General features: G+C 32.8%; 1 protein-coding gene across 10 annotated transcripts in view; it reads right to left on the reverse strand.

Annotated features, from left to right (window-relative positions):
* Spag16 (sperm associated antigen 16) overlaps positions 1–27591 on the reverse strand; it is a 773985-nt gene that overhangs the window by 659713 nt on the left and 86681 nt on the right. For all 10 annotated transcript variants that reach the window (XR_002397077.2, XM_087206154.1, XM_021263471.2 and 7 more), the window contains exons 6-9: positions 22548–22655; positions 18647–18764; positions 12599–12668; positions 9131–9240 (exon numbers count right to left, since the gene is read on the reverse strand). Coding sequence is in view for 9 of the 10 variants with exons in the window: in XM_087206154.1 (XP_087062280.1) it covers positions 9131–9240; positions 12599–12668; positions 18647–18764; positions 22548–22655 (406 nt within the window). In the remaining variant the exon portion in view is untranslated. The remainder of the gene's footprint in view (positions 1–9130; positions 9241–12598; positions 12669–18646; positions 18765–22547; positions 22656–27591) is intronic.

Here is a 27591-nt window from a genome sequence, read left to right on the forward strand (position 1 = left end):
GTCCTAATCCATTAGGGGGAGAAAAAACAGCATTACATTTGTGTGTCATATGAATATTCAGTCAATAAAAATGACTTACCATTTATAAACAGTTGTGATCTTTTCAGATATCCTAAATAAAACACTGCTGAGTTCATCTCACATTCTTGAAAGCAGGACACCAATAAGTTAACATTATTTCTGTAATTTAGGCTGTGAAACTTTCCTTCTATAAAATGATCACTCTTTAATTACCAGATATAAGCTATCCCAAGGTGAGAAATTTGGCAAGGTTACAGAAAATTTCCCTTTGATAGTTTGTTATATACTTTAATTTTTAAAAGCTCACTTTATTTTGTTATCTTATTTGGTTAAAACACATACAAACTGTTTAAGCCATAATTTAACCAATGCACTTAAATATTCAGCGTAACTATTTGAAGGTTACTAAATACATTTAAATTATTTGCTGATTCCAAAATAAGTCATGGAATAGAGTCGAGATTCACTTGTAATTAAAATTGCTGCTGCTTCTATAATGTGTATTTTTTACTTGGTAAAGAGCAATAAAAATATTCTACAAAAAAAAAAAAAGAAAAAAATTTGCTAGCTGTATTTTTGGACAGAGGATTTTATCTATAGTATACAATAACTCACAAAAATTAGACCCCTCCTCCCAAAATAAGAATCAATCAAAACTGGGCAACTGAAATGAACAGACACTGCTCAGAAGAAGTAAAAATGGCCAATAAATGTATGAAAAATGTTCAACATCTTCTGCCATTACAGAAATGCAAATTATAACAACATTGAGATTCCATCTTATGCCATAAAAAATGGCTATTATCAAGAAATAAAATAATAACAAATTCTGCTGAGGTTGCAGGAAAAAAGGAACCCTTCCATGTTGTTAGTGGGAATGTAAACTAGTACAACCACTATAGAAATCAGTATGGAAATCCTCAAAAAATTAAAAATAGAAATTCATTTCATTTCATCTATTCCCTTCTAAGAATCTTCCTGAAAGGGTTAAAAACATCACATTACAGTAATACATGCATACCCATGTGTATAGCAGCACAATTCTTAAGAGCTATATCTTGGAAGCAGCCTATATATCTATCAGTAGATGGATGGATAAAGAAAAATGGTATTTATACATAATTGAGTACTACTTTGCTATAAAAAAGAATAAAACAGAGTCATCTGTAGGAAAATGGAGGCACCTTGAGATCATATTGCTATATGAAATAAATCAGAGATACAGGCTTAAATATTGCATCATTTCTTTTCTACGAGAAATCCAAAGTATAAATAAAGTGCAAAGTAAAAGATGAACAATAGAAAACAGGAAGACATATCTTTTGCAAATGGGAAAGGGACCAAGATATGGAAGCAAGGAGAAAGGAAGGGAAGGAAAAAGAATATAAAAAGAATTAAAATGTTATGTGCATGTACCACTCCCCACAATAAATATAATCATGTAATCATTACAAATTGTAAACATGTACTAATAAAAATTATAATTAAACATTGACAAATGGAAAGCCTTCAGGTAAACAGAAATTTGGCAGTACCTCTGGTAATCTCCCTTCCCTGGAAGGAAAAATAGCACGGCAAACGGATCTATACTTGTTTTGTGACTTTGGATATCACCTTGACTGATTGATTATGGGTTCATAGAAGAATAAAACTGGAAATTTTGAGATAAGATAGAGGTAAATTGCTAGAGGCTAGATCTCTCAAAATGAGCAAAAGTGTGAAAATATGTATGTGCCATAAATATTCACATTAAAAGAAATTCACTGCTGATGTGATTTTCAGTTGTGAGATGAACAGTAAGCTCTATTCTATGAATGCTGTCCTTTTTCTTTGGATCCACTGCTAAGTGCTCAATGAGCCCAGGTATCCATTGTGTCAAGGCAGAGGTTATGCATGGGCTCAATAATAAGGGCTTCTCTAAAGCAAAGATGATCTAACTGTCATCCAGTGCAAAAAGCCCAGCTTGCCAACAGCAGAAGCCAACACAGAACCCTTGCTATGGCACCTAACTGTAGGAAACCCATCAGCTGCCTAGTGACAGGTTTATTATATTGGATCATTTCCATTTTAAAGGGTCAGTGATTTGCAATCCAAGGTCTGTTTAGATAAACATAAATCCAACTGTAAATCTTCCTACAATCCCTTCCCTAAGCGAGAGTGGACATTTACAAGGGCAACTCTTATACTATATACTTTTCAGAGATAATTAGAAATTGACTCTAAATAGAAGCCCTTTCATAGGCACCAAAAAAAAATCATCATTCATTAATCAAACAAGGGGCTTAAAATAACCTCTTGCTCAATAGTGTTGGGGCACAAATTTGTTTACACTCAGCCCACAGGGATTTTGAATCCATCCCTTGGTTATTGTGGAGTACTTGGCTAAGGAGTGAGCGGTTCCACTATGGGTCAAAAGTATGCAGGCTTGTGAGGAGTGAATTGTTAAACAACAATATGTTTAAATTAACGAGGTATATTGTGTCTGGCCGTTGTTCTTCCCCTTTCCCCAAGAAAACTGCCTATCCTTGGGACCGTCCCTTGCACAAACTGCTTTTCTTCTTTGCAAACTGCTTTTCTTCTTTTCTTTTTTTTGTTTTTACACTGATATTCTAAATAAAAGCCAGTGAGTTCTCAGCTTTGATGCTACTCTTGGGAGTCTCCCTAACTTTGGGTGCTCTCAGCTGAGATAGCCTCTCTAGGCCTCTTGCTGATTGAACTAGGTTTCCTCTCTGAGTAATCCTTTCTATTCTTCATGCCACCATGGTCACACACTGCAACAGATTATTTCCCCTGTTTTTGAGGATGTACTTGGAATAAACATATTAGTCAATTAGTAAAATCTCTTCATTGGTTACCTGATTTAGGGTGAAGAAAATGGAAACCCTAGATCTTGCCATCTCTACCAAGAGAGTAAACCAAAAGCAAAGTACATTCCTATAAAAACTAGAAATTAATGCCACCATAAAACACTTGAAAGGTACAAATGATAGATATCTATCACAACCCCCTTAATGTGCCAAGTGGCCTTCCTAGAAAACTGATGGATCTTGGAAAACAAACGTGAATTACTGTAAACTTGTTAAAGTGTAGTTTGTAATTGCATGTACTATTCCAGTTTGGCTATTTGCCTTCAGTGATCTCAATCCACTACATCCACCTACTTACCAATTTCCTTATTTATTATAATAGAATAATTCACAAAAAGAAAAAAAATCACTTTTGACCAAAGTACACATTCTGTAGCAAAAGAATGGTTATAATATAATACCTATAGAATTCATGGTAGACAACCACTCAGACACAAACAGGTAAAAAATTGGAATAATTTATTAGAAACTCAGTTATTATGTTAGCTTAAAAATAATTCTCTCCAGTGTTCTCACATAGTAATGAAAACTAGAGGTTCATAAAGGTACAACTAGCCCCATTATTATTATGCCTAAAAACCAGCCTGCACAGATTTTGCTTCCTGCTCCAACAACACTGGACTCCACTATTAGATGACTTATTTGAAAGGGAAGAATGCTTCTATCATGGCACACAGGAGAAATGCCATCTAATTAAAATTAAATTATGATTCGGCATCTCTCTTAGTTTTGGGATATATTACTAAACAGAAACTAGGTTCCTGTTAAATGGTAGTTTTAGAGAGGACCTTCTACAACCCAGCAAAAAATATGGGGCACCTCTTTACATTTGCATATTAAATGGAAAATGTCAAAGGAAAATTATAGCACTTCAATGGCAGGACCAAAAAATACTCAGTCCCTTCAAGATGGAAGATATGAGTCAACTCTCAGGTAAAGGACCCTGTTAAGTCAAAGTGTGGCTAAGCAAAGTCAAACACTGAAAAGAAGGAAGAAGCATCCCAACTGTGCATCATGACTAGAAATAGATTTTTCAACTATAAATATTTGTTTTATATATATATATATGTGATTTTTTTTCCAGTACTCCATTAAAAGTTCTTCCTCTACTTTCATATGTCTTCCATGGCTCCATGTGCTAAGAGACAGCTCCTTCCAACAATCCAACTCCCTCAAGACGGGCCCAGACCAGCTGATCACACTTGTTCTCCCACTGTTCCTCCAACACAAAAGGTGGTGGCAGTCTTCTGCTATTATGCAACTCTGAGTTTTCTCCCTGTCTCCTATCTGACATCTTATCTCTTCCATTACCTGTTTAACCACTTCTTCATTAAGAGACTTTATTCAAAAGATCTAAAGTAGTTCTGTTTCCTGACTGAATGTTTTCTTATTTTTGTTTACATGAAAATGCAAAACTCTAGAAATATTCATTAAGCAACTGCTTCATAACTGTAAAAGCAGAGGGAGAAATAATTCCTTTTCCCCAACTCTTCCTCCACTTTCCATGGAGGACATACGATGATGTTTTTATGTAGCAACTAACACTGCTCCATAAATAAAATGAGCGAGCTATCTGTGATGATATACATGTGAGTGTTGGAACTGGAGAGAAAAGCCAACCCTGTAGTGACACCAGAGCTCCTTCATCATATCTGGCAAGATCTGGAGCCATATCATCTGGGAGTGTGCAGTAAGATATGAAGGCTGAATGGGAAAGGAAAGCCAAGATCAGTAAAACATACTTTGTTTCACCCTCAAAGTCCATAATTACTCCATTCAGGTTAGCCAAGGTTAGTTGTGCATCCTTCTCAGCCTTTCTAACTGTTCTGCTCCAGCGTCCACAACAGAGGAGTTTCCCACCCACAGAGATCCATAGTCGATCTTCAGAGGTCTGGTACTGCAGACAACAGCAGTTAGGGGTTTTGACTATGACACAGCATTGGACATTTTTAATGATGGACCTGAGACAGTTTTATAACCTAATCTAGTACCTAATGCATGAATATGAATTCTTGACTAAGGCTCACCAACCATTTTAAGAATAAAGATTAACATAAAAATGAAAAATAAGGATGAAGATAGACTGAAGAAAATAGAAAATTCAGGGAGCAGGAAATCTTGTGAAAAGTCTAGTAATCAGGCTGGGAATGTAGCTCAGTGTAGAACAGTACCCTAGCATGCAAAACGAACTGAGTTCAATCTACAATACTGCAAAAAGTTTAAAAATTACAAAGTCTAATTATCATCATATTTAAGTAAATATTACATTATGTCACACAATTGCCTTCCAAAAAATCAGTAACTGGAGAACAAGAAATAAATTTTGGGAATCAATTATAAGAATTTTCAAAATAAAAACAAATTCAATGGATTGATAGTGATAAATTAGATAAAACTCTTTTTTTTGTTTTGTTTTGTTGAGGCAGGGTCTCCCTTTGTAGTTCAGGGTGACCCTGAACTCACTATGTAGCCCAGGCTGGCCTTGAACTTGTGGTGATCCTCCTGCCTGAGACTCCCCAGTGCTGGGATTACAGGCCTGCACCACCACATCCTGCTGGATAAAACTAATTTCTAAGCAGGCAACTGAAGACAAACTTGAAAGGTTATATCAAAATGTAAACAGACCAAAAATGGAGATATAGAAGAAAAATAAGGTTTAGGAAGGACTGGTTTAAGAAGTCAAAATTTGTCTATTATGTGCTTCAAAGTGAGAAGAAAAAAAAATGGATTCAAATAAATATTAGGAAAATAATTCCCTGAGGTAAAAGGGCACACATAGCTTAATATGGAAAAGTTCTATGTGTGATAAAAGAGACAAAATTCAAAAGCAAATGAATAATAGCTTAATTTAGGTTCTGCTGAAATTTGACAACACTTAAAGAAAAACAACTAAAATGAATTGAAGAAAAATGATAATAGTAAATTGGAAGTTACACAGAAGTGCCAAGATTCAACACTTTCTGTATTCCAAAAGAGGTATCAGAGCACTTGAATATTTTTTAAACTTTTAACTAAACACAGTTGTCTCTTTCAAGCTTTTCATACATCTCAAAGACATAAGAAGGTAAAGAGGCTGGAGGAGAGGATAAGAGGTAAGAATTTCTTTAGAGAAAGCCCTCATATGAGCTATTCCTCCAAAGTTTGAGGAGAAGATACATAGTCTTAAACCCCTTGTGAAGCTCTCTAAAAGGACCCCTCCAGGGAGCCCAGTGCTTGATCTTTGTACAAGGAAAGGACAGCGTGTGTCAGTGCCTAATTTGTGGTCCATAACAGCAAGAGAAAGAGCTTACTAAGGAGGAAAATGTGCAGTTCCCTTCTTATCATTGATCTAGATATAGGAATATGGTACCGGGAAAAATATTGGCCTAAAGACATTTCAAAAATATCCAAGATGGTGGCCTGGCAGAGAAAAAAAAGAACCAAGTAGGAAAGAAGCTAGGAGGTATACCACTAGTGAGAGTATGGAAGGGTAGCCCACCAGGATCTACTGCTCCAGGAAAGGGAACTCCTTAAGGAATGAAGAGCTCATGATAGTGTTCTTACAGCAATAACTTTCAGTATCTGGCCTTCAAAAAACTCTAAGCCATCACAAAGAAGTTCAAGACAAATAACTTCTCCGGATAGGGGAATTAGAGGAGGAGAGAGGAGGGGATGGGATTTAAAAAGGAAACACACTGTAGGATGTACATGTACCTACTCCTCAAGATGATCAGAAACTGCATGTAATGCAAAATTGTATCAATAAATTTTTTAAAAGTTAAAAATAATAAATTCTCTTCTTAAATTTCCTCCTTCTGTCAGTGAAACTAGAGAAATAAAAAAATGAAAGGACCACATACCACTACCATCACTATTTGTTTCCTCCTACAAGTATGTAGCCCAAAGAAGGTCCTTGCTGAGAAATGGAAAAAAATATCAAATGTGGGGCTTTGATATTGCATAAAGCTGGAAATATTTAATTACTGATATGAGACTATGTTTGGAAAGTAAAATGAACAAAGACTTAATTAATAACTCTCAGCAAGCCTAAAATGAATTTTCATCCAAAGGTAAGGGTTTAATGGCCTCCACTAATCAGCATTAAAGTTCAACAAGTCACATAAATAAAGTTGCTTTTATGATTTTACTTCATTTTCCTACTTATTCAAACTACTGGTATGTTGTACTGCATATAGCATTTTGTATTTCCCTACCAAACAAAAACAATCAGACATTAGTAAGTATTGGTATCCTCTAAGACAATAAAATAATACTATCAAAATTCTGGTGAAAATTAATTTAAATATACAACTCTATAATCAGTCAAATATTAACTCACTGTAAGGCAAAATAAGAACATTTCAGATGCGTAAACACTGAGATAATTTATCTTCATGGGTTCTTTATGGAAATTATCCAAGGAGGTACTTCAGAAAAATGAAAAAAAAAAAAGTAACTCATAAGAGGACAATGTGAGGAGTAACAAGAGCAGGTCAGTTAAGCTAAGAAAGTAAAAAAGGGTGGCTGGTTTTAAAATAAAGTCTGGAGCCATATACCTTTGATATTCCCTTCTCTATAGTTCTAGTTACAAATTAAAACTAGATTAAAAGATACTTTCTTAAATATAATGCAGTGAAATGTTGTTTTATGGAGTTAACTTTTAGTATCAATTTACAAAGGACAGAAAACACTGTTAAAACTACAGAAAAATGTAAATGCTATTAATAATGACAATATGCATACTAATATAACTCAAATCAGTGAAGTATTCTAAATGCTTATTTCCACAAGGACGTCAGTAAGCAGCTTTTAAAATGAGTAATGGACAAAACAGAAATTGAACTAAGCCATTTATTTTAATAATAATTTAAAGAAAACTATGGAAAATACTGGTAAAACTGACTACTCAATTAGGATGAGAAAGATTCAGTTCATTCTACACTTTTTAAGGCTTCAATTATCATGCTGGATAATTAATATAAAGTTTTATAAGCCATAAACACTTAAAGAAAAAATAAACAAGTCATTTTAAAATATGAAAGACTACCTTCAAGAGAACATTTATCTGATCAAATGAAAATGTTCTTAGTGACAATCACCACCATCACCAAAACTCCTTAACTCTGATGTGCTTCTACTTCAAATACCATAATCCATAAATTAATACTGATATTAGAGGAAATATAAAACACTAATTTGAAAAAACACAAAAACAGATTACTCTGTCAAAATCTTAGCATAACCTAAAGTTTATTATTTATTTTATTCAAATATTTTATACAATATCTGAATCCAATACATACCTTAGGGGGAAAAATTGGATACTGGCATTATCAAACTAAATGCTACAATGTGAATTTATACAATAACTTCTAGGATTACTATTACTAGTAAAAAAAGCTATTCTAATTATAAATACTTTATTTTAAAATGAATGCCAGATGCTAAGGAACTCTCTGATAACAACTATATTAGAAAATTCATTACCTCAGCTAGAATTTTACATAATTTGCATAACAAGAAATGAAACCTCTCAAAGGTTTTATGTAGTTTTCTTCCTTTTTCATGTTTGATCTTTTTGACCAGGCATTTTTAATACCATTCTATAAATCACTATAGAAGAATTCATGACCAGTCTGACTGCAAAGTATAGGTCAGTGATGGAGAATCTTTTAGAGCTTTCAATGATAACAAGCACCCCGCTGTGGCACATGACATAGGTTCCCCACCATTGATATAGGTACTCAATACGTCAGCAAATTCCTAAGTGGGGCATAATCATTCCATTTGGGGGGGGGGCACTGGGGATCAAACTCAGGACCTTGTGCTTGCGAGGCAGGTGGCAGAACCACTGAGCTAAATCCCTGGCCCCATTCCATGTTATTTTTAAAGACTAAGCAAAGTCAGAAGTTATACTATAAGAAACTAACAAGAGATGATCTGGGTGTCACATCTTTTTGACAACAGTGATTTTAAGCAGAAAAGTGGGCAGGTTTGCTGATGTAACCACAACTATGTTAGGGTACATGGCACCAAAGATTCCTTGAGCTGTTGCTGACACTAATAACCATATGTCCCTGAATCAACTAGTTAATGATAATACTTGTATACTCCATTTTTCCTCTATAGATGAAGAGGCTTGCAATATAGAACCTCTAAATTCCTTTTCCAGTTTAAAAGAAACCCTGATATTAAATGAGTATATGGATCTAAAAATCTGAGAGTTAAATATGAATTAAAGGATACATAAATCAATACCATACCTTTGTATTGTCTTTTTTCTTCGTTTTACATTTGTTTTGTTCCCTGGCTTCATGAAGATCTTTCTGAGTAGGACCCTGTGGAGTATTTTCTTTTTCACAAGTCTGATGAACTACAAAATAATTCAATTTATTCTTAATATTTATCATTTTTTCTGTAAAAATATGATCATATGCAAAAATATGCAAACCAAGGTTTCATTAATGTATATGTTTTTTAAAGTATTAAACTAATTATAATCAAACCAAAGTAAAATGGTTTAAGTGGGGTCTCAAAATGTAGTTGCAAAAATGCAGAGTAGCACTAATATATAACGTTAATGAAATGGAATAAGCCAGTTTCAAAACAGAGAAACTAATCTTCAATCGTGTTATATCCAAATTTCTATTATCATGAAGTTTTATGTTTATAAACAATGTTGAATGCCAAAGTAAAGAATAAGAAGTTATAAAAGTTCTCAAATCAAACTAAACAAAAAATGAGATTTTTAAAAATAGAATATTATATTGATACAAATTTTTATCTATGCTTCTTGCTGGTCATGTGAACAGAAAGGAAAAACAAAAACACAAGGTAAGATCCTACTATAGTGTACCACCGGTCTGGTCTTCTACTTCTCCTGGACATGAGCAGTGCTAGTGAAATCATGGCGGGGGTGACAAAAAAGTTATCTTTCTCTTCTGTACCTTTCCATATACATGTACATATTTAGGGACATATAATTTCCACCTTTATTTCTAAATAGCAAGTTGATTTAAATTAACTAACAAGGTTATATTTATTAACACATAAAAGGAACAACTCAATTTTATGAATTATAACACTAGAGTCATAATAAATAAATAACACAAAAATGTTTGGATAATTTCAATCTCAAAGCTGTCTTAAAGAACCCTGGGATCGTGAGGACAAAGAAGCACATGGCTGGCATTTAGTTTCTTTCCTGCTCTACTTTTTCTTGTTCAGTAGCAATTCTAGAGAAAGGAGAAAAATTCTCAAAATAATCTCCAAGAGAAACAGAATGCTCTGTAACCAGTGTCACAGGACAGTTCTAGAAAGACATGTATACCAACTGGCTGCTCTTCAATGGTGTTACAAACCAGGGCCCCACAGCATCTAGGAAACCAAGGTGTCACAAAGACAGTAATTACAGCTTGTTCAAATACAAGGACAATTTTTTTAAACTTCTAATTCTCTTTTATTGTATTTGCTTCTTGAAAGGCCAAGAGTGTCAACATCATGTCAATAATTAAAAGTAATAATTAGCATCTCTAGCTCACCGACCTTTTACTACATAACAGCCAGTGTTTTAAACAATTTACACATATTACTTTGCGCAATTAGGTCAATAATCCTGTAAAGGCCATTATTTTTGGTTCCCTTTATATATTAAAAGGGCACTTTATATAATAGCATACACAGGAAACAAAGGAGAAAGCAGCAGAGAAAGAAACCCAGAAGTCAAACAGATAACTCCACACATATGAGATTTCATGTAATATGCATAACATTGCTAAGCATAATTTCACAAAAGAAAAACTAAAAGGCAAGAAACAAATAAATATAAAGACAACAAATGAAAGTGGAAAATCTGAACAAATTTGGCTTATGACTACACACTATAACTCCACAATCAAAATAAAATTATAAAAATACACACTCTAAATATTTTAAGGAAATAGTCAACACTTTGAACCTCTTCGAATAAAAGTTACAGAAATTACATTGAGCTAGCAGAGAAATAATGGTTCTTAATTACATTCCAAGGTAGTAAGAATAAACACAACTTCCACTCTCCATCAAATAAACATCATTTTACTAATACAAAGATTTATATAACATGTGAGATACGCATACATTAGGGTCCATGCTACTTTCAAAGTTATCAAATCCTGCACAGCATTTCCAATATTCAGTAACAACTTAGCAAAGTCCATATCTCCAACATAGAATCGCCAAGTTTATCATCTAATACTTGTTCATTACAAGGCTTAAAATACTGACTTGGTGCTATGCATTTTCCCAAATGTTACCTGGGAACAATCAATATACAAATACCAAACAAATACATCTTCATTTACAGAAATTTTATTCATTACACTTTTATTGCTAAATTTCACCTAATCATTCATGCATATTCACATTCCACTAATATTAAGTGAACATCCTCAAGTCTCTAAATAAATGTAGGAAATAAATGTACACCTTCATTTAACAAATACTTATTAGGTACCTACCTTTGCCAATGCCTAACTCCCTTAGAGATCAAACACAATTATAAAGAGAATTATTTAACTTAAAAAACAAGGTTTTGAAGAAAACCTTAAACTTGAGGGATAAATTTAAAAAATAAGAGATGGAGACACATGTAACCTAAAATAAGGGAACTAAGCATATATTTCATTGGAAATCAAAAAAATAAAATGAAGTTAAAGGGGAAGATATTTGAGTAAATAGTATTCCCTCAGTAAGTTATTTAAACATTATACTATATGCCATAACATGAGCTAAGATTAATAACAAGACTGAAAATCAGGATGAGGGACTTAGAGGAGAAGGAAGGAAGCGGCAAGGAAAAGGGAAGGGGATTGGGGATTTAGCTCAGTGGTGCCGCCTCCTGCTTCGCAAGCACAAGGTCCTGAGTTTGATCCTTGGCACAAAAAAAAGGCTGTAGTCTGTACGCGTACCCCTCCCCAAGATAGCTGTAAACTGTGTATACTGCAAAGATATACTGATAAAAATTTTTAAAAGTTAAAATAATTGGCAACTCATAATGTAATTCTGAGCACAGCATAGTCTAACAGCAGTGATTAATTAAAATATATGGAGTAATGAGTGCCCCGGTGTACTGTATATGTATAATAAGGAGCACTGTACTCTACTATTAATTTAGGAGTACCAAATTGTAGCATAATCTGCTTTACTACATAGGATATCTATTTTCTATGCAAAGTTCTGAAGTCAACTTTCACAACTCTTTAAACATTTCCAATTTCTAGCTATTAATCCTGAATTCCTAATTTCCTAAGTTAATTTATGATATATTAAAATATTACATATAATAAAAGATAATATACATGGAAAGTAACCATTTTTGCATTCAACTGCAACTTTATAGAAACCAAAGTAGTATAAATTAATAATAAACATAAACATAGCAATCCAAATGAATATATTTCAGAAACATTTTAAATGAAGCAATTTGCAAAAAATATGTAAAGCCAAAGGGCTTACTGTGCAGTTTTTTAGAAATATTTCATACATATTACTTTTAATAACAATAAAGCAAAATCAGTATCATATCTATATTTCTTAATATTTTTACTAAAATTTTGATTTTTAAAATTGTTTCCACAATACTTATTCAGTTTTAAATATTTCTAGAATGTTGATCACTGATAAAAGGCTGAGAAATCATAAGATTAATATTAACAATGTTAAATTAGAGGTTCACTAAATATTACTTTTACCTTTAATTTCAGGAATGTAAGAAATAAGTCCTCCTTCCATGCCCTTCAATGTTTCATGAAGTCTAGAAATCTAAAAAGAAAAAAATTCAAAGATTCAATGTTATTTACTGAATAAGTTTTAAAATGTTAAATAAAATACAATGTTTAAAAACTGAATGGTTGCAAATAGTAAAATTTTAATCTCTCTTGTATTAATGTCTATAAATTCAACAAATCAACTGTGAACTTTAACAAAAAGAAAACACGGTTTTAGTTAAATTTAATTTCAGAGCCAATTATTAATTATATTAAGCATCTGAAACATCTCTTTCACAGCATAGTTTCCTAAATCAAATATACTCATTAACACACTTTGATAATTATTCAGCTCTCTGAGAGAGATTTTTCCTCTGTTTCAATTGCTTCATCTTTATATCTATAAACTATCATTTATATCTATTAACTATGAAGTAATTATTTGGAAAGTTAAATATGAAAAGTCTATTTTATCCCCAAAGCTCTTGGTTCGTTCTACCTATATATAGTCCCTATTTTACTAAATATGTCTTATAATTAAAAACATTTGCTACCTGGGTGGCATACCATTTACCTTTGTTCCTGAATAAAAGATTTAAATTTAAAATTCAACCTTAAAAAGCTACCTCATTACTCATTGTATATGATTACACAAACCCAAGCTACCATCTATTTAATTGCATATATATGCAACATTTTTCTAATAGCAATATTTTATATTAATAGAAAATAAGGTATAATCAATAAAGTAATGCTAATAAAATGCCTAGGTTAAAAATATATTCTTAGAAGTTAAATTAAATTTTTTAAATAAACATATTTAGAATAGCACTAAGATGCAACAAATAGTTGTTAATAAAGTTCTGACAGCTCCAGCATGCCCCACACACTATTTCTTCCTGTTAACATCATATTTTAAGATATTACATATGTCACAAGAACAATATTAATACATTATTATGAATTAAAGTCCAGTTCTGTCTGGATTTCATTAATTTTTTTAATAATATCCTTTTTATGTTCCAGGGACCCAACCAAAATACTACCTTACATTTGGTCATTTTCTGTCATTAGTCTCTTGTGGACTGGGGCAGTTTCTTGGACTTTCCCTGATTTTAAATGCCCTTGAATATTTAGAGAGATGCCGGTCAAACGATATTTTGCAGATGGCCCTAAATTTGAGTTTGTCCAACATTTCCTCATGGTTAAAATGGAGTTACGGGACTTGGGGAAAAAGATAACAGAGGAGAAATGCCATTAATAACACATCATATCCAGGTGTTCTCTTCCAACAGGACTCAGAACTGATGACGTTAACCTGTATCACTGGCTAAGATGGTGCAGTAGGTTTCCACACTAAAAAGTTACTTTTTCCCTCTACCCACTATACTTCTGGAAGCAAGTCTTTAGGTACATCCAACACTTAACAGCTAAGTTATTAAGTTCAATCTCCTTGAGGGAAGGCAGAATTTTCCATACAGGTTATTTGGAATTCGGTACAGGAGGATTTGTCTATTCTCCCACACTTATTTACTCAATCATTTGTTTATATTATTATATAATTATAGATACGTATTTTATACTTCAAGTTATAATCCAAGACTATATTATATTAGTTCAGTGCTCAAATTGTTAACACATTAACACTGGAAATTGTCAGACTGGATCACTATAATGAAGAATCTAGCTTCATTTTTTGATGTTTAACTAACAGCTTTTAAGCCTTACCCCTGCTTTCTTCCCCTTGAGCCACACATCAGGGTAAGCTGTTAAGGACACATAGGTGCTCTCTCCTTGGCCCTGGTAGGCGATTCAGACCATGAAACAGCTTTCCTCCATGTGAAAATTCTCACCCCACCTGTAACTCCCAACCTCAATAAAAACCTCAATTCAGTCTCCTTTCCCTGCTCTCTCTCAGGCATTTCAGAAAAGCTTAAGGACGTGCTGCTCTCTCAAACAACTGAGTTATTTAAGGAATAAAAATATTCACATCCTATGTTTGTAATGGCACCATCAGTCTCAACATCTGTTATAGCTTGTGTCTAGATGTCCCCCCCAAAGCCTCATGAGGTTACAGGTGGGGATTTTTCAGAGGTGGCTGAATCTAGAGTGTGTGATCCTGGGTTTAATGGTGTGTGTTTACTAAATTAGTATTGACTAGTTTGCCATAGTTCTGGGTAAGAGTAAGGTGTGAGTAATACCTGCCCTAATGGCAAATAGCCTTGATAAAATATAAGGGACAGAAAGAGGGCTAGTCTTGTCCTTTGTAGCTTGCCTTCTTGCTGACTTCTGCCTTCTGCCTGCCATGAACTGTTTCTCCTCTGCCATACCACCCTGCATTGTAGCCAGTCAACTATGGATTGCAACCGACTGTTACTTTTAGATCTTCTTAGTAAACATAATTAGAAACTATATATATTTATTGTGCATTAGAATCTTATGACTAAGAAACAATAAAATATAATTTATTATACATATATACTAATATGAGAATTTTATTCCATCATTTTGGGGTCATAGAGATCTAATTCAAAATATTAAAGAATAGTTTCAGTGAACTTGCAAAACTAAAAAAAATCAAAGTAACAGGTTTTTCTTTACATTTCAAATCTAAAAGTTATTTCACTGTTAACTACTAAATGAATGTGAAAACACATATTACTAGATTTTTATCATAGTACACTTTTACTCACTTATTGTAAAATGAATATCATTAAAAATTTTGAGCAAGGTATATGTTTAAATGAGAACAAAAGAAGCTAAATAGTCATTAAAATATAGTCTTTAATGAAGTGATTATAAGGAATCAGACTAAAAACATGAGACACTTCTTAATACTCTTGGCTCACACCTTAGAAGTTTTGGTTAAAAGTTAATTCTCAGAAGATAACTATATCAAACACTAAAAGAAAGACATTTTAAAATAAGCATAAAAACTGATTTATCCTTTGGGAGCCACAGAGGAAATTTTCATATATTTTAATATATTTTCAATGTATGAATATTTTGAATAAATTCATTCTGTGACTTCATGACACACTAATCGGTTCAAGCTAAAAAGCTAATCCCCATGCCTGCACACCCAATGTACACCTGTTAAGTATGCTGTCACAGAAAAAAGAGAGTTGAGTGGTAATAAACCATTTTGTATTAAGGGCACACAGACAGGTTCAGTTCACTAAGTGGTAACTTTGGCTTGTTCTAGAATAACACACCTAGAAAGCTGATACAAGTAAAATTATATTCTCTACCTTCATTTGGAGAATAAACTAATTGATCCTAGGATTAGAATGCTGTAAATTATATCTGACAATCATTTTGGCCACACGGCAACTTGAGTTTAGTAAATTATGAGTCTTCCACTTTGTTATAGGTATCAGATGCTTACAGACTTTCTGCTAACCCATGCTGCATTTTGGACAGAACTTATCCTAAGAATGGTGGCTGCCACCTCCAGTTTCCAATGACATCTGTAAGGTAATTCTAAAAGAGCATCTATCAGGTAACCAGTATCAGCACTGTCCAAAGTGAAACCTACGGTGGCAATCAAGAGGTGGTACCAGTAGCATCTCCTGTTTAAATCTGATTTTCTTTCATTGTTCTTGAGTCCAGCATGTGAAATACCAAATGTGGTTGAGAGAAAAAAGCTATTTCTAAATCCTAACTGTACTGCTTTAGACATTAAGGAATAAGCTTTTTATAGACATTTTCCATTAGGAAGTATATTCCATTGGAATTTTTTAGAATAAAATGGAATCAAATAAAAATTACTCTGTGAACACAGTAATAAGTGGAGATTGGCTGGAATAAATAGGGTTATAGAATGGCCCACACTGTAGAAGAGAATAAGTTATCCTATCCAATAATTCAAAGAAATATACAGGGCTTTGTGCATAAAAAAGGAGAGACAAGCAGTAAAACATGAAAATTCTGGTTTGCTTCTCAAGCTAAAAATTCAAGTGGGCTAGTTGAAAGCAAATGCCAAATAGAGCTAGATACTTCAGGGATACTTCAAGTAGAGTATACTTGCTTTTAGTTTCTCAGGGGATATCCTAGGAATATCAACAATCCCTTAAATAGCCCTTCACATTTTTGCATTGGGCTGTGTAAACATACAGTCCTCCCCCTCAGTGTTTTAGAACTTGACGGAAGGTGTGTATCAATGTAAAGAGACATCAAATACTTTCCTAATTGCTTATACCTTCTGCTTGGAGATCAGAAACCTTTCAATGCTGGATCAGACAAAGCAAATCACTAGACTCAGAACAATTAAGCTACTGATGTTAGGATGCTCAAGGATGTCATGTAAGAGACCAGGGATTTAGTAAAGCTGTCTTGGATTTGCACTCAAAGGAACCACTCAGAACCACACACCTTAGCATTAGGAATACGATCTAGCCAGTCACACTGCATTGGAAAGTGAAGACCGGGAATACATGTAGACTTCAGGCCATATATGTTTCCATTTCAAACATATTTTCATTTTAGCTACGTACCAATCACAAGTTAAGTAATTTATCCTTGTTTAATAGGTGAGAAAACAGACTAATATGTAAATGACCTAAATAAACATAATGCTACTTTACAGCACAATTGAGATTCACAGCCACCATCTTGAATCTTGAATTCTTTCTACTACACCAGAGCAGAAAAATCTTAAACCCAAAGATTGTATATGGCCTAAATATGTTCTCCATATGGTCTCTGATATAACCTCAGAGTCACACTCCTGTTAGAGACAGAGGAACTAAGGTCCTTTCCAGGAAGATCTACCACAGCAGATGAGTGGCAGACCCAATACAGAACAGGTTGCAGAAGTAGAAATGAACAACCCAGAGGAGTGTAGGCACTTGGTATAGGTTAGATGGAAAGGAGCAAGGAGAAGAAATTCTGAGAGTTTAACATATAATGCCATAAAAATTTAATTATAAAATTCACTTTATTCAACATTACTTACAATGAATTCAAACATTCAAGGACAGAAAATTAAAATTCTCGCACAAAAGACACTGAAACAAATGATATGTTACATTTTACTAGCTAAGAATTTCACTGAAAAGACAAAATATACTGGAATAAAGTACTCCTTAACAATAAAATTATTTAAATAACAGTATTACCATCATTCATGTTTTTGTAGTTTCTGAGTTTGGAAAAGTGAAAATCTTCAGAAAACAATGAAAGGATATTAACCACAGCTGCAGTTTTACATTCTCTAATAAACCATATATATATATATATACACATATATATATATACACACACATATATATATAATATCTGTACATATATATGTACATATATCTGTATATATTATATATCTGTACATATATATCTGTATATATATATCTGTACATATATATCAGTATATATATTATATATGTATATATAAATTATATATTATATATGTACATATATATATTTTATATATCATATATATTATATATATCATATATATTATATATGATATATATATATATCTTTTGTTTCCTTTGTCTAAGCCAAAGTTTCCTTACTACTGCCGAAGGCCTAAACCTCTCTAAAAACCCATAGGAAGAATGAAAAAGAGTAGCTAATTAGCAAAAAAGACAAAAATTTGATCAGTAAATAGAAGTGCCAATATCTATCTGGGGAGAAATGTCAGGGAATTTTTATTAATATCTGATATTTTGTGCAACAAACTTAAAAGGTCTTTGTGGTTACATTTCACATATAACAAACCTGAGCTCTAAGTGTTTAACTTTCTCTCAAAGCTAGCACTTAAACCCAAATTTGTCTAACCACACTGGCTGAGTATATTCTTCGACTTACACTTTAATAATCTCCTATAAATTGATGTTTCAGTTAAAATATTATTTAATTTACTAATAATTATAAGGTTTTAAGTGGATTAAATACTTTTTATTTCTTTCAAATGAATTTTACATGAAAATTGATAGAAATGATTTAAAATGTTCTCAAAAAATATTTCTAATAATGTTAGAAAATATAGTGATTAAAATTGTTTTGAGGTAGATTAAATTGTCTCTTTACCTTCCCAACAGCTCTGTCTCTTTCCAAGGAGGCCAGCATTTTCTCCTTCAGTAAAGCGTGATGCTTCTCGTGTAATACTCTAATAGTAGGTGCATAAGATGCATAGTGTAACTTCAACCTATAAAAAAAAAGTCCAATAGTATTCTATGGCAAAACAGTTAAATCGGTGATATCTAAAATCTTTCCCTCTCTTATTCTTTTTTAATTTTATTTTTTTAGCTTGAAAAAAAAATGAATAACCAAATCAAGATCAACACACTAGAGCCTGGTAAATATTACTTATAGATAGCTTCAATCACAACCTGGAGGTGGTGGGTGAAGCATAGGAAAGGGAAATCACATTTGCCGCAACTACTACCACCTTTCGTTAAATTCAACTACATACTTGGAAGATTGCTGATATTCTTTGAGATTAAAAAATTGCAGTTCCTTCATTCAATTGAAAAACAATTTTCAAGAAGACAAAGGCCACAAACAATGGATGATTAAGCAAGAAATGTTAGTTACACCAAAATTAAAAATGGTCTTGAAAACAAGCTTGATTAAATTTATCCTCAGAAAGTTAAATATAAAAATATTTGGATATCTCATAGAAGATAATTCAACTCAACATCATGGAAACACCTTTAAAATCTGTTTTATTTTAAAATGCCCTCAAAATGTCTCTTCTTTTTTGTTGAAGTATAATTTCATTTTTAAAATAAACAGATCTTAAATGTCACAGTTCAAAAAGTTTTGAGAAACATGCATATTTTTGTAATCCACACTGTTATCAAAATATAAGGTATTGCTAACATCCCAAAAGATTTTGGAAGTTACATATATTTTTTATTATAGAATATGTTCTCTTTGGAAACTGGTTTCTCTATGGGTTTTTTTTTTAATGTTCCTTGTTGACCTATATATCATTACCTAAACTTCACTTCTTTTCTATCATGAGTAGTATTTCCTTGTATTACATTCAACAATGTGTTTATATAATATCCTGCCGATGAAAATCTCAGTTTGTGCTTAAATATTTTTATACAAGTAATTTATGTCATTTTTGGTCATATATCTTCATTCCACTTAAATACCTAGGAGTTAAATCACCAGGTTATAATTTATATTTCCAAGAGCAATACAAACACTCCTGGGTACTCCTTGACAACATTAGATGATGATTAGTCAATTCGAATTTATTAATTTTATTATCAACTTTATCAATTATATTATATTTTCAAATAACCAACATCTTTGTTCTTTTTCTTAGGTTTGCCCACGTACTACTTTACTGATTTCAGCTCTTATTTTTATTTCATTTCTTTTTCTTTCTTTATATACAACTTGTTCTTTTTAAGAGCTTAGAAGATGAAAGATGGTATCCTTGATTTTAAAACTTTCTTCTTTTCTAATGCAAGCATTAAAAGCTCTCAGTTCACTTTAAGCTGCTTTAGCTGCATCCCACAGATTTTGATACGTTGTATCTTCAATCATTCAGTTTAAAATATTTTCTAATTTCCTTCTTTAACTCATGGACTATTTTAAGTGTATTAATTAATTTTCCAATATTGGGTAAATTTCCACAGATCTCTTTGTTGCCAGTTACAAGTTTAATTGTTTGTGGTCAAAAAATATTATTTGTATGACATCAATCTGAGATTTACAGACTTCTTTGATCCTCAGTATATTATATATTATGAGGTAAATATTCCATGTACACCTAAAAAGTCCGAAACAGAATTCAAGAAATGTTAATTATATTGTTATGCTATAAATGTAGAAAATTTCTGTTTATATTCCCTAATAATTACTAAAAGAGGTTAAAGCTTCAATTAAAAATGTAGAAATGCGTGCTTTTTCTTAGAATTTTATCAGCTTTTGCTTCAAGTATTTTGAAAGTCTTAGAATGTAAAACTAGATAAACAATAATTCATTAACCTTCAAGCACTTCAGTGTCTGAGATAAATTACTGATAGAGCAACACTTAAGAACTGGTGGCCCATGCCTGTAATACCAGCATTTGGAAGGCTGAGGCAGAAGGACTGCTGCAAACTCAATGCCAGTCTGGGTTACATACTGAGTTCAAGGCCAGCCTGAACTAGTGAGACCCTGTCTTAAAAAATAAAATTAAATTAAACAAACAAACAAAAAACAAACATGCTCAAAACCTAAATCAGGTCTCTGGCTGTCAAAACCTGTTTTACTGATTCTAATTTGAAGATCAGAAAACAAAAGGCTTCATAAAAAAAAAGAAGAAGAAAACAAAAAGGAGTTAGCTGTTTTTATTGACTGTTGGGATAACTCTGAGTTATGTGCTATACTGTGCTCTAGAGTGCCCTGATAGATTGAACTGTAATTTGCCCCAAAATAATAAACTCTTTCTTTATTAGCTTCAAAGAACAGGACTGGAACAAGGCATAGCCAGCATTCACCAAAGTGGAAATGTCTGAGGCTGCCCCTGTGGACAGCACAAGAAAGACTACTCTACAATGCCATGGCAATTATAAGCTGTTATGATAGCCTCAATTCTTCCGCAAAATTATTTACGGCCATTTACATGGGTAATTATGCAATAGGGAAAGATATTTTAAGGACTTCCCATTGATACCCAGAAAACCAAGGCAAAATTATTACCCCTTTATTAGAATGGGGAGTCTACATGGACCATGAAAAAATAGGATTCTGAAATTTTTATACAAAAAATAAGGTCAACTTTTAAAGAGTTACCAAAAAAAGGAATTATGGCTATACTATTGCAATATTTAGGTAAAATATGATACAGAGAACCCAAACCCTAACTCAATCAGGCATCAATTACCGTATAACTAATTTATTATGCAATGGTATAGTTACTAGAAAAAGTATTTACTGGTGACTAATCTGATAACTAGTTCTTTTGTGCCTCTGATGGCGTCACTGAGTTTTTGTTTTAGTTTCTTAGAAAATGCACATTAGTGATTCATCCAGAAGGTCAAAAGTAGACATTATTCCTAATGATTAAACAAATAAATAATGACTATCTGAATATATAACAAGTATGGTATCACCAGGTTATTTGATTTTTTTCACCAGGGCTTCTGAGATAATAAAATATGAAAAAATATAATATGAAATGATGAATTTTATATGAAATTAATTATAAAAATACTTCTTTTAAATGTACTTGGATATTTAACAAGTTTGTTATGTTTTGAAATATAAATACCTGGTGGCTACTTGTATTAGACAGCACAGATACAGAATATTTATGTTACCATGGAAATTTCTACTAGACAGCATTACCCTAAAGCAAACAAATGGGGATTTTAGTAGGGGACTATAAAATTCATTTCTTGTTTCTTGGGGGGAAGGAATGTAAAGATGGAGTGTAAGTAAATCTGAATAATGTCTTCAAAAAAATTTCTTAAAGTTTATTATACATTCAAGTTCAGTTAGGATATGTTTCCTATCCCTCTGAAAGACTTATAATTTGATGACCATGCTATGCTCCTTCATGACGTGGTGACTTTGTATAGGACGGTCCTTCTACCAAAAGCCTCCTGGCAACCTCACTCGCTCACTGTTTATTCTTACTTATACTTCAGAATTCAATTTTTCTGAAAATAGGTCCTTGAGTCCTCTCACACTCCAATCTGGTAGAACTGACTACCTTCTTGGAAACACAGCAAAAGAGAGATATATTTTGTTATGTTTGTGTTGAACTCCTCCCCCATCACACACCTTAATACTATAGGAGTCCTTGACACGAAGGTCTAAACTTACTCATCCTTGTGGTTCAAACGTATAATATAGTATCTGTCATATAATAAATACTCAATAAAAGTTGAATACATAACTTTATCTAAAAATTTCTGTCACAGTCAAATACTTAACCCTAATTAAATAACTCCTAAATACACAATAAATATGAGCAGCTTACTCTTTGAGATCATTAATTAATTTGTTTTTCTCTTGGACGACTCGCTTATGATGCATTCGATGAAAATCACGTTCTTTCTGAGTTTTCTGCAGATCTTCTCTAGCCTTGCTGAAAAAATAACAATAATAATAGCTTAAGAATTATTGTCACTCTCTGAAAAAAGTATTTAGTCCTCAGTTCAAATTCAGTATTGAGTAATTCAAAAGATTTGAAAGAGGGCCAGGGATTTAGCTCAGTGGTTCCATCGCCTGTCTCCCAAGCACAAGGTACTGAGTTCGATCACCGGTACCAAAAAAAAAAAAAAATGATTTGAAAGATAAAAGTCTAAATATCCATATAAGTCTCTGGAAGGATGGCATCCAACATAATTTGTATGAGGTCATAATGTGTAAGTGGGTAAGAGTCTAAAGAACAAAACCTGTAATTTCAAAAATATGATCCATTCACATTTCATTTAACTAAACTAAAATTAAACATATGCCATCACAATAAGTCCAAGACAAAAATCTATTTACTTTCAAGGAGAATCTTTTTTGCTTACACACTTGAAATTTTTAGTTCAAAATAATTACAAATAAATGAAAAGTCTTTACAGAACTTAACTTTGAACTTCCTTGATTAGAAGATTGAAAAAGAATACAATGGAGTTTTTAGTTCTATAAAATTTACTTAGTTCTGAGAAAAGAAAGCACATAATTCTGGAAAACCAAAATCTCATCCTGTTAATTTGTATGAGAAAAATACACCATCAATTGATCACATTACTAAAAATAATTGGTAGCTTAATAAGAAAGGTCTTCAATATCAGTGTTAGAATACAGAAGAACTCGCAACTAGACCTATCTTCTGCAGAGCCGTGATGCACAGCAAGCAAAAGCATTCTAAATCCAAGTCCTAAGTGAAAAATTAATGGGAATGTTTCAATCTCCACACTCTAAGTTTCAATATAATACTGTAAAAAATGATTTATAATGAAAAATAATTCTCCAACAATCTTGGATAACTGACAAAGGGCTATGACAATGAGCCTCTCACATTGTGAAAAGTGAATTGAATCAGAGCACTGACATCTCACATTAGGATCAAAATGGAAGAAATCTACTTCTCTGTGTCATAAAAAATCAAAATTCAGATTCACAGAAAATAAATGCACATAAATAATTTCTGCTCTAAACTAGGTCAAAAAAGAGCGGTGAGGAACAGTGTCTGGGAAGTTGTCAAAGAATTTCATAGAATAAAGGTTGGCTTTCAAAACCCCAATGGCGCATATGTTGATTACTATGACTTCTTTCTGTAAATCATATTACAGAATGCATGAAGAAAAACTCCAAGTTTCTTTCTTTCTCCTCTCCTTTTCAATCTTTTTTGGATGACCTGTACTGTTCTTTATTTTCCTGACAAATTTTTACTTTTCATCACATATAAATAACAATGCCCCAGTAACACAATCCTCTTGTCCTACTCTCTGCATCTAACCAACTTGATTTTCATCTCAGCAATCTTGTAGGCAAGAAAAATTGCTGATTCAAGTATTTCCTTTAAAAAATCTACCTGAGGAGTATGGCAATGATAAAGTTTTTCCAGTTTCTAACAAGCCATGAATTTGAAAAGTGACAGTTATGCCAGGTAAGCTATGGCATACAGTAAACTTTTAACACTATTTTCAGTTTCCTTTAAGTTTCTCAAAAACTTAAGGATTAACATAACGTTTTCCTCGCCATTTTACTACCACAAAAAAAATCAATATGCTAACTTGTGCAGGCAAATTTTTTTGTAATGACTAGTATAATGTCTGCTGCATATCCATGGCATGCAATGACAGTGATGTAAACAGTATCAAAGATTTCCAAGTTACAGATTTATCTTCTCATCTGTGCACATAATTTACTAAAAGAAAAGAATTAAGGTGGGCATGGTGGTGCATGACTATAATCTCAGCACTTGGAGAGGCTGAGGCAGGAGGATCACAAATTTGAGCTCTGCCTAGGAAATTTAGTGACTTAGTGGAACCCCGTCTCAAAATAAAAAATTAAAAAGGTGTCTACCTATGTGTGGGGGGAGAGGGTGCTATGGATATAACTCAGTGTGAAGCCCCTGGGTGTAACATCCCCAGTACAACAACAACAAAAGGAAGGAGGTAGGGAGAGGGAAAAAGAGAGATAACTTCCTCAAAAGTTTACCATTGTCATTTACTATCAAGCTGTTTTGCAATTTAACAGATCTTTCAAGATGATATTTCTGGCAAAACAAGGACCAATTATATCAAAAGCAATGTTGATCATTCTTTCACTGACTTAAATCCCAGTTAGCAGTCTCCCAACTATTGGTTCAAGACTATCTTTGGAGTGAATTAGAGTGGATCATTCAGTGCTGTTGTTAGATACTGACACTCATTTCTTCATACTTTTTAAAACCTACACAGAGATAATCTGATGAAAGAGAGTGAGCTACAATTATTCTTCTACTTAATACTAGAGGCTCATTTCGAAAATAAGAATGCAAATAAGGTTGGATGAAGATCCAAAGGTTTTGTTTTTCTTTATTTTGGTCTTTACCACTTCTGGCCAAGAAAGCTTTACTGTAAAAATAAAATTAATGGTAATTTTTCTTCAGATATGCAATTTGTTTTTCAATGTTAGTCAAAAGTCTAATATATTCACTGTTTACAAAAAAAAGATACCACAGTTTAGGATAGTTTTCATCTCTGCAACTATAAAACCTAAATTTAATATAAGAAAAAAATATATATATATATCTTCTAATTTTTAGATTGTGGATAGTCTGAAGATATGTTTCCTGTTGTTGTTAGTGTGATAGTGTTCTTTGCAGATTTCTATATCCTATTTAGAAGTAGAAATCTTTCAATTTTAAGCCTAATAATTAAGTTAGCTTTTTAATTATTAATATTGATAAAAGGTTAGTTCTAACTATATGCTAGTTCTAACCTACATGGCACAAAAAGCCATGTAAATTAAAAATTCAGTTTTCCTTGAACCTATCAAAGAGCTGAATGACAAGGCAACGAAATAGCACGAAATCAAAATATAATTGTGCCAGTTTGAATAAAGATAGGAATACAAACTACGGCCAAGCAGAAGAGAAAGAGCAACAGAAATCAGCTAAAATTTTAAGTACTGAGTAATATCAAATGAGGGTTACCACAGTGGCTCAAAAGAGCTGGGGAGGGCCAGGGATTTAGCTCAGTGGTTTCACCACCTGCTGTGCAAGCGCAAGGACCCAAGTTCCATCCCCAGTACCAAAAAAAAAAAAAAAGAGCTGGGGAGTCTGAATTCATTTATCAGGCCTACCTCAAGTGTTCAGGAGAAAGATATGGGGAAGATAGGGGACAGGCCAGGAGACCAGTAAGAGATTCCTAACAGTGATCACCTACTAGAGATTTCCACTGGTGGTGGCAGGGATGGGTACAAAGAGCTACTTTCTTCCTAGGCCCTAAGGAAAGGGCAAAACACAAGACAGAAGCAAAGCTATTTTCCATGTTAGAAAAGACAAAAGAAAAACATCTACTCCTGATGGATGGACAGGTGACCATCCTGACCTAAAATTTTATCACACCAAGCAGAGGTCTCTGACTTCTGGTGTGCAGGTATGAAATTCCCAACAAAATCAACTATAGATACAGGGTAGAATCTGGCCAAAACACTGAAGAGGTAAGAAGAGGGAGGAATGCTAAAAAAAAAAAAAAATGATGAAAAATCCTAATCCTTAAGACTCAGCATACCGAATGCCTTTCTTAGAGTGAAAAATGACCAAATAAGAAACCTCCCACGTCCATGAATCTCCCAGGTAGTAGGCAAAGTACTTCTTCTTTAAGAGTGAATGGAAAACTAAATGCTTGAGTTGGTATTTTGCTGTGAAAACAATGAATCTTGCCTGAATTCACTCAATTAGAAAACTATCTTCTATTAGAAACATGAAGAAAGACTATATATAGAATAAATTATTATCAAAAAGAGCAATGGGGGCCCAGGATTTAGCTCAGCAGCATTGTGCCTGCCTTGTAAGTGTGCAAGGTCCTGAGTTCAATCCCTGGTACCAAAAAAAAAAATGAATTTATGAAAACATTTTGCAGAAAGAATAATGTATAAGATCTTATAACATTGCTTTTCAGTTTATATTTTAAAATACCTCTTTAGAATATTCTCATAGTCTTATCAAAATTACAGCTCTAGAGTGCCAAGTTGAATAACAGATGCTCTCAAAAGTGATTATCATATATGTTTAGAACAATAGATAAAAATCTAGTGCTATGTCTCCAGAAATAATCAGCCGATAGGTCAAGCTGCTTCAGTAGAGTATTTCCAGCATGGTAATATGATCATATTCAATATAGAAAATTCTTCACAGCAATGTGACCTTGGGAAGCTATGCAATATATGTATATACCAGATTTAGTGCCTGAAAAATGGCTATACAATGGAACTTAAAGTTTATTTACTTAAATATTTCTGTAAAATGGTTTACATGATACCATTAATCATCACCATTGACCTCACATTACTATTACTACTTAGTATACTAGAAGAAATATATTCAATTCTTCTAACAGATTTGCTTTCCTAAAAATAGGGGGTGTGGAATAGGTAGTTAAGTCTCCCCTAATGGACCAAAAATACTAGAGTGCATTATTATTAGTAATATTGTATATTTTTTAGTATTAAAATTTTCTGAACATCTCATTTCAGTCTACTAAAAGTATCTTATTTCAATATCTTGATGGATTATATAAATACGTATATATTTTATTTATCTTATCACAAATGTAAACCCACAATGGGTTAAGAAATACTTGAAAACATAATGCTGCCAAGTTTCTTAACCACAACCACAAATGTGCACCATTGCATCAACTCACTTTTTTAATACACATTTAGAAACCTATTTGTGCTCATCCCAGGAAAGAAAGCATAGGAATTGATTGAAGTATTAGACCTTAAAGTTTTCTGACCATTAAATTGGTTTTCAGGGACTGAATTTCTGTTTGCACAAATGAAGTCTACTCAGTAAAACAATTTAAATTCATTTC

This window comes from Heterocephalus glaber, unplaced genomic scaffold (genome assembly GCF_053883595.1).
Source record: "Heterocephalus glaber isolate CG9 unplaced genomic scaffold, H.glaber_assembly_v1.0 deba00000621, whole genome shotgun sequence".
Classification (NCBI taxonomy): domain Eukaryota; kingdom Metazoa; phylum Chordata; class Mammalia; order Rodentia; family Bathyergidae; genus Heterocephalus; species Heterocephalus glaber.